Genomic DNA, 10,894 nt, shown 5'->3' with positions numbered 1-10,894 from the left:
CTCTAACCTCCACAAACACATGACATGCATGTGCGCGTGCACACACACACACACACACACACACACACAGTGGGCTGTCCCTCTAACCTCCACAGGCACACCATGACATGCATGTGTACACACATACACACAGACACTGTGGGCTGTCCCTCTAACCTACCTCCACAGGCACATCATGACATGCACGCGCGTGCGCACACACACACACATACACACAGCGTGGGCTGTCCCTCTAACCTCCACAGACATACCATGACATGCATGTGTAACCCCACACACACACACACGGTGGGCTGCCCTATAACTTCCACAGGCACATCATGACAACCATGTGCACACACACACACACACACACACACACACGTAATTTAAGAAGAAAAGACAACTGCAGGAATTTTTCTCCTGCATTTAGTTCATCCTCATCCTTGTATCCACAAAGGCACGGGGTCACCCAGGCCCTTTTCAGCATTTTTATTGTTGGACAGGCATTTACAACATTCCATTCATAGACCTAAAAACATAAAAATAGACCTTCTTTCAGCTTATAAAAGAAATATATAAGAACTTTGGACATAGACACATCATGACCTTATGTACAAGAGACAATGGCACCTGTCTGAGCACCAGGCGTTCCAGTATTTTCCGACGGACGTGTTGCAGGGAGACTAGAAAATGCGACTACTCGGTGCCTCTGCTTCAGGTTCCCATCTGGACGCAATCGACCCCGAGATGACAAGAATACAAAGGGCATAGAAACCATTCTAAAGCTTTTTAAGAAAACCAGAAGATATAGCAAAAACTTTAATAGAATAAAACTTTGAAAAGATCAAGCTCCAAGCCCTGGAAACCCGAAAGGAGGGAGGAGAGGACGGGGAGAGCAGGAAAGCAAGCAGGGTGGGGGCTTAGAGCATCGTGTTCTCAACTCTCTATCTGGAAATATAAAGTCATAACTGATTCTTATAAAATATAATTGCTAAAGCTACTATAAAATTCAGGTCTTTAAAGTACCTACTGATGTATCAAACACCAAATAGATATATATAGATATATATTTTTTTTATTTCCAAAAAGAAAGTTTTCATATTATTTAAACCCTTCTTAGGGAATAGATATCATGAAGTGGGGAGGAGGAGGGAGGAACACAAAGCTATAAACCTTTTTTTAAAAAATGAAAGTGCTCTAATGGGTTTTTGCTCTTCCTATTTGGACATCCATTTAGAAGATTAGGCCCCTTAGCAAGTTTACCCTGTTTTGTTGGCATGAAGTAAGTGTTACCCATAAAGGATGTTTCTGAAGAGGTTCTGAGATTTGGTCATGGACTGTCAGGGAAGGGGGAAGTCACCTATGAATGAAGATGCAGTCTTGATGGGGAGGAAAATAAAACCCAATGATCGTCATGGCAACCCACAAGGAGGGGGCTCCCCTCCCCTGCCATGTGCAACAAACATACACACACACAGCCCCATTCCCTGTCATCCAACCAAACTCCATCTCAAATATAGATTCATACATTTAAAAAAAATCATTTATTCTTAGCATGAGCTTCTTGTTGGCCATTTCATATATAAATATAAAGTCCTCGTGCCTTACTCGCTCTGCAAAAGGCTATATCCTCATTTTCAGACTGAGTTACACCTAACACTGTAAAATTCTCATCTCTTTGTGCCCCTGCATCTCAAGGAAAATACAAAAAAATAGTGTTTTTTTTCTCTCTTAGTGATAAATTTGGATCTCTTTCCCAACAGTTTGGCATCTTTATAATTCTCTGCAAAACTAGAGCTTTCAAACACTGACACAGAATAAGACCAGCTACAGACATAAACAGAAGAGAAAGAATAAAAGGCTCATCAAACAGAAGCGACCACCCTAGCCTCACACATTCTTAAAATACGCAGATATTCTCAGACGCTGAAGGGGGAGGAGTCGGAACACTGCGGGCTGGACAGAATTTCCATTTGCTCCACTGTTTGGTGTGTGTTTGAAGGTGGTTGTCCCCCAGCTAGGAGACTGCATTCAGAAAGGACAAGCTGTGACATCTGTGTGTACGCTACCTTGTCACTCTGATCCTTTGCTTCGACTGCTGGGGTGGGGACAGTTTGATTTCCAGTGCTATCGATTCTTTGTTCTAATTCTTCAGGCCCTGATGAACTGAGAATAAATAAAAGCCCTTGGTAATATACAGACGATAGGACTCGAGCTCAGTTGGGATTCTGAACAATTCTTTCTGATGTCATTAAGAATGATAAGGGTGGGTGGCTGCATGGCTTCAGACCCGAGTCAGCTGCCAAAAATCTGTGTGCAAGAGAGCGACCTAAGGGGACATTCTCATGGACGGCACAGGAGGGTGAGCAGAGTGAGGATGGGGCCAGCATCGTATCTACACACAGTCTCTAAAGAGACAAGAGAGTCAGATCTCAGTGTTCAGTTTCCTGGAGGGGGCAAAGTCTTCACGCCTAACCCAAATGACTTCCTCGCTTGTGCTCTCCAGGCCTCCATTGATGCCCGACAGGGCCGCTTGCTTCTTGAGCTGCGTCATGCGGGAGGCGTGGCTATCGAGGGTTCTCCGTCCTCGGGCCCGCTGACTGATGGAGGCAGCCTGAAGCTGCTCCTGCAGGTCTGTGTCCTCTGAGGCACCCTTCACGGACTCACAGAACTCGTCATCGTCACTGAGGATGTCTGTCTCCTTGATGTCATCCTGCTCTTCATACTGAGCAAGATCAAACTGTTCCTCTACCCATCGGTCAGTGTCCCCGCCGCCGGGGGGCTGCTGGGGCTCTTTCTCCGGGCTGCTAGCCGACACTGCATCGGAATCAATGGTAAACCTGTTTCGAGCCAGTCGCCGCCGCCTCCTCCCAAGGGACTTGCTTGGGGCAGACACTGCACACACACACAAAAATATAAAAATAAACCCCCACATGCTTTACCATGAGATGAAAATCCAGCAAGCAAAGAAAAGAAACATAAAGAGTAAATGGGCTTCAGGAGTTTCAGGCCTGGCCCTTACCATTCTGGTGCCTGACCTGCTCAGATCTCTAAACTAAAGAGGATGCTGCTATAAGGATGGGCCCAGAGAATAAGGGGTGAGGATTAGCAACACTAGAGGATGTTGGGAAGGAAACAATCCACTCTAACCAGTTCACCCACAAAACAGACGCCAATCCAGATGCCTGCTGCTGCCCTCAACGCTGGATCAGTGACTATCCTCAACACAACTGTGTCCAGAGATGTGGAGGTTCCCCGGGATTAACCCAGAGTCATTTAGCTAGAAGAGAGGTCTTTAGTAAGCCTGAGAGAAGCTTCTAGGGTTTTGTTATGTGTAGATACCACTGTGCTGTCTGGAACACTAGGCTGGGCACTGCTTTCTTGGGACCTGAACAAAAGGTTTCTTGAGGACCTGCAGTGAGACAGAGGGAACCACATTCTCTCAGACAGCGTATATGAAAAATCAGCCGCCAGAGACACAGAGCTACCAATCCGCTTTTTGTGCCCTGATAAGGTCCAATATGAACTCTGAGACTAAGCAAACACAGCCTCAGTCCCAACGCCTAGCTCCATGCTGTCAATCGCCAATTCTGCTACAGTGCAATTAAAACACCAGCACCTGAGTGGAACGAGAAGACACCACTCCAGGACCAGGGAACAAGGGCCAGAAAAAGCTAAAGTCTTGGAGTTTATTCATTCACCCCACTGTCCTCTGGGAATCGGGATTATTAAAGACAAGCAAACAAATAGTGCAATGTATACTCCCAGCACACTTGTGTGCGCGTGCGCACACGCACAAACATACACACTGGCTCTCCTGGAAACGATGCCACTTCTCCTGGAGGAGTGAAGTGGCTGTTGCATTGGGGACGCTGAGGTGCAATGCAACCCAGGCTTTCCATGGAGGAAGGGCTTCACAGACCAGTCAGGAGCTGCTGTCCCGAACCCCAAGTCTCCACAGCAGTGAGACTGCCTCGGACCTGCCAGAGATCCCTGTTGCCAGCGTTCCAAGGGCTCCATTTCCTCCAAACAGAATGAATGGACAGTGCTCTTGTTTAAATACGAACAAACCCAGGCCAAAAGGGAGGAAATGAAAAACCACTTCCTCACCGGGAAAAGGCAAGAACGTCTCTTCAGGTTGAGCCTAACCCTGCTGCAGTACAGCCTAGCTTTCCCTAGCCTTTGAATGACACCAGTTCACTGTTGGCCTGCTCAAAACGTGTGCACGATCTTCATGATGAAGTATTTAGGGGCCAGGTTTGCTCCTGTCTGCACCTTTGAAATGTGTCAAAGTAAGATGGCACATGTAGATGGCAGATGGGTAGGCAATGGTGACAATACAGCAAATGTTGATTATAGGATACAGACGGAGGTATGCATTCTTCTAGCTGCTCCATGAGTCTCAGCTCTTGGCTGAAGTCCTCACACCTAGAGCAAGCACGGAGGGAGGGCCTTTGACTGCTATCCAAGCTGCACACATGCCTTACGAAAGGCAGAATGAATCGGGGTTGTCTGTCCTTTCTGAAAAGGACACTTAGCCACTTAGCCGTCATCCCTGGGTCCCTCTCAGTCTCAGGGGAGACAGTCTTTGCCTGAGCCTTCGAATTGCCATCTTATAAATCATGGAACACGGATGCTGCGATGATAGGGAGTTACTTCAAAAGCTGGGGGAGTACAAATAGTTTCCAGCCAGAAATGAGCCATTGGGCAGAAAAAACAAAAAACCTTTCAATCGGACAAAGCTAACAGCTATGATATCACAGCTTTCTCCTGACAGTCATAACAGTCCAGGAGAGTGATGGAGGAGTTAATTTCATTGGTTAAATAAAAAAAAACTGCCTTAGCCCATTAATAGGACAGAAAATTAGGTAGGCGGAGTAGACAGAACAGAATGCTGGGAGAAAGAAGCCGAGTCAGGGCAGTCACCATGATTCTCTCACTCCAGACAGACCCAGGTTAAGATCTTTCCTGGTAAGCCAGCTTGTGGTGCCACACAGAATATTAGAAATGGGTTAGATCAATATGTAAGAGCTAGCCAGTAAAAGGCTGGAGCTAATGGGCCAGGCAGGGTTTAAAAGAATACAGTTTCCGTGTAATTATTTCGGGTAAAGCTAGCCGGGTGGCGGGACACAGCCCCGCCGCCGCTATTATTACAACAGGAGAGCTGGTGGGTTCTTATTCTATTTCCAAGAACATCTTAGTAGAAAGACTTTGGCAGATCCTATAGACAAAATGTGTCTGTCCATGTGTATGTGTTTTTCTCCTTTTCTTTTTTGCAAGTGCACTTCTGAATTTAGGTTCCTAAGTTAACTACAGAAGCCTAGACATTAGTGGCTAGGGTCCCTGAGGCTGGGGCCTATTTCCTAATTAAATATCCCTCAGTCGACAAGGGCAGCACAGAGAACACTTCAACAAATTTTTCTATTGCTGTAAAGTGATAAATTAATTTTACAGGGGTATACCTTGAGAAATTGGGGGTATGGATATATGTATGACTCTCAGGCTATTTATTTGGAGAACCTTACAGTTTGCGGGTATTGGGTTAGAGGTTTTCTTTTTTTTAATTTATTTATTTATTATGTATACAATATTCTGTCGTGTGTATGCCTGCAGGCCAGAAGAGGGCACCAGACCCCATTACAGATGGTTGTGAGCCACCATGTGGTTGCTGGGAATTGAACTCAGTACCCATGGAAGAGCAGACAATGTTCTTAACCTCTGAGCCATCTCTCCAGCCCCAGGTTAGAGGTTTTCAATAAGCCTATCAACTGGCTGAAGAACAGATATAAGGTAGCTGCTGCCAACATCCATTAAATTCAAGATACCTAAAGCGTGTAACAGCCTGCATCAAGGTAGGTCATGCCTACGAAGTGTACAGTGAGTTACAGCTCTTCATGAACCTCTACAGCACAATGGAGAACTATCTGGTGGAGAGGCAGTCGGGCCGAGGGCAGAAAGCTTTTTTGAAAATGTAAAGACAATTTCTTTCACTGGACCCTTCCCTGGAAAAGTCTGGGCTGCACCTTAGGAAAGGATGAGAATGTTGGTGCCATGAAATCCATGTTGGGAAAATATCACTCATTCCGGTATGTCCTATTGCCATTTACACAGAGTGCAAGCGTTCCTTCCTCGCTGCCCCTGAGACGCGGGACAAGTCCTCTAAGAGCACCGACTGGGGACCAGCTCAGATCCCCACTCTTTCCAGCAGCAACTGAAACCTTCCCCAAATTAACACTGAGACTGCCACTAAAGCTGCAGGCACAAAGCGGGGTCAGCATCTTCTGCATCATCTGGCCTAGCACGCCTAGCACACCTAGCATGCCTGAGCATGGAATCTACACTGAGAACAGGCTGTGTCTTCTGCCAGAGTGTGAAGTCGCTGTGTTCTCAGAACAGGGGGCTATGACCTTGCTGACACTGAGCTCACTTTTTACTAAACAAAGCTGGCTGTCATGCAAAGCAGCGATTCTCATTCCATAAGCAGGCCGAGAGGACCCCTTCCCAAAGAGGATGCACTGGCTTGCGGGCTCGGCCAATGTCAGAGGGGCTCACTGGCCAATAGGAAGGCAGCAAGGGAAGGCTGAGGAAAGAGAAGGAAAGGAAACAAAGGGAAGAGTCCCCAGGACCCCCCAGGAAGGAGACAAGGCAATGAGCCTCACACCATGGGAAAATGTACCCTACATCAGCCCCCAGAAGGTCACATCTAACTCTGGCTCCCTGGAGTCCTACAGTGGAGTTGGGGTGACGGGGATCTTGTAGGTCTGAATCCCCACAGTACCTGCCCTGCTCATGGCTGGCCTGGCGCCTTTAAGCGCACATAATCTCTTGCCTCCAAAAGGGACGTACTGCTGGGATGAGGGGAGGCTTTCCGTTTTGAGGAGCTGTCTTCTGTGTTTATCTCGAAGGATCGAATGTACAGCCTTCAGGAAATCCTTTCGGTTCTCTGGGGAGCTATGAAAAGAAGATTTACACATGTTAGCAAGCCAATACTCAACAAAGGGAATTTATAATGCTGTCAGGTACAGTCAAACAAATATCCCCAAGGACAAAAGTGGAAGAGGTGATGACTCCAATTTCTATGCTTAGCTGCCTCCTTAGGGCAGAGATAAAAACACAATCACCGTCGCTTCATGCCTTGTCGATCATCTTCTACAGCCAAGCTGACACAGAGGCCCCCGAAAATGAACAGGAAATGGACAAAGGCGTTTTATACCAGGAACTTGCCAAACTCTTTATACTCAAGCCGCAGTTTTACATGTAACATGTCATCAAGGAAAAGTGAACCAGGAGACTGCTGCAGGTTTGCAGAACACCCACAACGCTACCCCTATGTGCACGCTCTCGCCTGTGAAACAGCTCCCCTTCCCACGGCCTGATCCACACATGAGGTATTAAGGCTAGTTCCGTAAGAACTAATTCTCACGGCAGAGAAACAGCTTCTAGGCAAGAGTTATTTCAGTTCAATATGTGTGTGTGCATACACATATGTATTCATGCACTCACGCACACAACCTTCTGAGACAGGGTCTCACTCTGTAGCCCCGGTGGCCTGAAGCTTGAGATCCCAGCCTCTTCATGACGAGGCTGCAGGCATGCGCCACTCACTGGGCCTGACAAAGTTCTCACAGCCGTCACCTAGTATTATTTATAAACAGTAAGCACAGAACGGGGCTCGCTGGATGCTCTGCAGATTTGACCAACAGAACCGCAAACGACCAGACGGCATAAAACTCGGCATAAACAGCACAGCGAGAGGAATATCTGGAAGTTTCTGACTTCTGACAACTTTCTAAAGCCCGGCCCTTTGACGGCCCCAGGAACCAACACAGAGATGAGAGGGCAGACACAGAATGGGGGTTGTGGTCCACCTGGATGTGGATACTGGAAATGTCCAATGTGTTTTCTGCAATGCTCTGGGCAGAGAATTCTCTATCATTTCTGGCTGCCCTCAGTCTGACGGAGGAGGCGATGAGCATGAGGCCTGCAGCACATTTAATGTTTGATAAATGTACCTTCTTACTATGGTAGCAATAACACATGATTCATCAAATATGAATATTTAAAGTCAAATGGGATGGCATCTGCCATTTTTCATATTTCTAGAGGAAAAGATAGAAAGAGAAGGAGGAGAAAGTAGAGGATGAAGGAAGGAGAAGGAATAATTAATAATTACAATAAATAAGAAAAACCCACATTACAGGTCACTTGGAATCTGCCTGTGGTCAGCAGAGGTCAAAGCCCCTGCGTTGAAGGGTCTCTAGTGGGGCCTTCAGTCCCTACTCACTCATACAGCAGACTTTCAGAGACGAGCAAGCAATGTACCCAAGTACCATGCAAGCACCCCAAGGCAACCTCAACCACCCTGCTCTCCAGAGAGCAGACACGGGAAGAATGCACTCTTCAGAATGCTCACTACATCTGAAAGCCCCGTTTTCTTTTAGAAAGCTGGTAAATTAACCAGGCTCCTGTCTGCGTCCTAATGAAAGCAGTTTTCATTTACACAGTGTGAACTCTCTGAGAGGAGGCACAGGTAGGTCTGCAGGACAGACAGGAGGTCAGTCCCTCGGCCAGAGCACGACTTCCCAGAACCTGGCTTACCTGCAGCAGAGGTGGAAGACCCTCTCTGGCCTCCCTTCTGATTCTGACTTCACGTGGACAATTTCGCACACAGCATTAGCCTCCGCATCTAGACAAGTAAAAATAATGCCAGGTTAGGCATAGTTTAGTAGACTTTATTTACCGTTTTTACCGATGGATTTTTTTCGTGCTTGATATCTGCTAAAACAGAGCAAGGCATCCTGAGACCAAAGTTACTTCACCCCAACCCTGAGCTAAAGAGACGGGCACTAGAAGCTCAGTCAGTGCTGTAGAAACAACAGCACGTAGAATGGGCTGGAGAGATGGTGAGGGGTTAAGAGTTTGAGGTTCTAGCAGAAGACTGGAATAAAGTTCCCAAAACACACCAGGTGACATAACCACCTGTAACTCCAGCTCCAGAGGACCTGACACCCTCTTCTGGCCTCTGCAAGTACCCTGCATTTGAGAGCATGTGGCTATGCATGTGTGCATGCATGCGCGCACACACAAATAAAAACATAAAATACATCTTCATAAAACACTGTGAAAATCTTCTAGATGTTCTAAAACAGCAGAATTCAACCTATGGGTCATGACCCCTTTGGGGTCTTTCACAGGGGTTATCTAAGAGTATCAGAAAACAGATATTTGCATTATAATTCATAACAGCAGCAAAATTAGTTATGAAGTAGCAATGAGAATTTTGTGGGTAGGGGTCGCCACAACATGAGGAACTGTGTTAAAGGGTCGCAGCATCAGGAAGGCCGAGACCCAGGGTTCTTAAAGGATGCACTGAAGAAGCCATTCTGCTCTGCAGCCTTCGCCGAACTAGTTCAGTTAGGGGCTAAGTTCTTCCGGACTAAACAGTGGTGCTTAGGACTGCAGGGCTTATCTTCATCGGACCAAGGGCCCAAGGAGGTCAGTACTGGCACATGTTTTGGGAGTCCTCTCCTTATGTGACCACACCTAACGCCCAGATAGGCTACCCAGGCAACTTAAACAGATTCCTCCCTTAGCCGCCCCACCTCGTCCACTGAAAAGCAAAGGTGTGCTAAGAAAAAACATTTTAACATCCATGAATTTACTGTGAGTACACACACACACACACATACACACATGCATACGCATGCACACACATGTACACACGCACGTGCACTCATATCCACACTACAATTGAAAGCCAGAGAACAGCTTGTGAGATTCTGTTCCTTCCTTCCGCTGTGTGGGTCCTGGAGATCAAACTCAGGTCACCATTGCTGGCGGTGAGCGCCTTTACCCGAAGAGCCAGCTACTGTTGCTTGAACCCGTGGATGCACAGGGCCAGCTCCTCTGCCTAAAACTCTGCCCTGCCGACAATGCTGCACTATGTTAAGTCATGAACTAAGAGTTCGTGAAAGGAGCCATTCACTGCAGACACGCACACACCTCGAGGTCTCTTTCTCACCCTGTGGTTCAGAAGCGTGGCCACGAACCCTTCCCTGTGGCTCCATCAGCCAACTCTCCATCTGCCAAAATTCCCCAAACTAAGACCGAACTCAAACTGCAAGTACTGATTCTTGAATCCGCTGGAATGTACCTCATAATCTAACATTGTGGCCAGTCTTTTTAATTCAATTAAAATATGCTTTTATCTAGAAGGCTTTAAATTTGATTTGAATGAAAAAAACAGAGGTTGGGAGAAAGAAATGTCATTATCACAAAGACTGCTTTGTTTCCAGAATGTGGAGTCTTTATGGGCCTAGTCCTTAATCAAGGCAAAATTCCTGGCTAAGAAGCCTACAGCTTGCCACAGAAACCAACCTCCACATTTATAAACCTGGTATGAGGAAATACAATCAGATTAACTCATAAGTCTATGGCACTTAAAATAAAGACACCAGGGGTTGGAGAGACGGATTATCACTTAAGAGACCAGAGGGCTCTTCCAGAGGACCCAGCTTCATGTCCCAGCACCCACATGGCTGTTCACAACTTAACTCTAGCTTCAGGGGATCTGACGCCCTCTTGTGGTTTCTGCAAGTACTGCATGGACATGGTATACAGAATACCAGCCAATACATTTTTAAAATTAACACAAAACAATTTTTAAAAAGAGATACCACTAGCATTTAAGCGTCTAAACCTCAAAATACTCACAACTGCTAGGGGGACCTACAATCCAAAAGCACCTCAAATTTACCTATAAATCAAGTTTGAGGAGCAAGCCACCCCAAATCACGCAGAACAATTCTGAAGAAAGCAGATACAGTCCTCTCACTTACTTGGTTCACTCGTTCATTTGTTAACTAGTTAATAAATGAAGCTGCTTAAAAAGAAGTAGGCCAGTGAACACTCT

General features: G+C 46.5%; 1 protein-coding gene across 6 annotated transcripts in view; it reads right to left on the bottom strand.

The window, feature by feature from the left end:
• Positions 1-456: 456 nt before the first annotated feature.
• Positions 457-10,894, bottom strand: part of Tiam1 (TIAM Rac1 associated GEF 1) — a 353,183-nt gene continuing 342,745 nt past the window's right edge. For 5 of the 6 annotated variants that reach the window (XM_057763555.1, XM_057763556.1, XM_057763558.1 and 2 more), the window contains 3 exons: positions 8,581-8,668; positions 6,761-6,933; positions 457-2,877 (listed from right to left, as the gene is read on the bottom strand). In XM_057763555.1, the coding sequence (XP_057619538.1) occupies positions 2,408-2,877; positions 6,761-6,933; positions 8,581-8,668 (731 nt within the window). In that variant the 3' untranslated portion in view covers positions 457-2,407. The remainder of the gene's footprint in view (positions 2,878-6,760; positions 6,934-8,580; positions 8,669-10,894) is intronic. The other variant, XM_057763560.1, reaches the window with a different exon arrangement.

Source organism: Chionomys nivalis, chromosome 3 (assembly GCF_950005125.1).
Source record: "Chionomys nivalis chromosome 3, mChiNiv1.1, whole genome shotgun sequence".
NCBI classification, from domain to species: Eukaryota; Metazoa; Chordata; class Mammalia; order Rodentia; family Cricetidae; genus Chionomys; species Chionomys nivalis.
The sequence above is the reverse complement of the archived record's forward strand: the minus strand, read 5'-3'. Positions and strand labels throughout refer to the sequence as shown.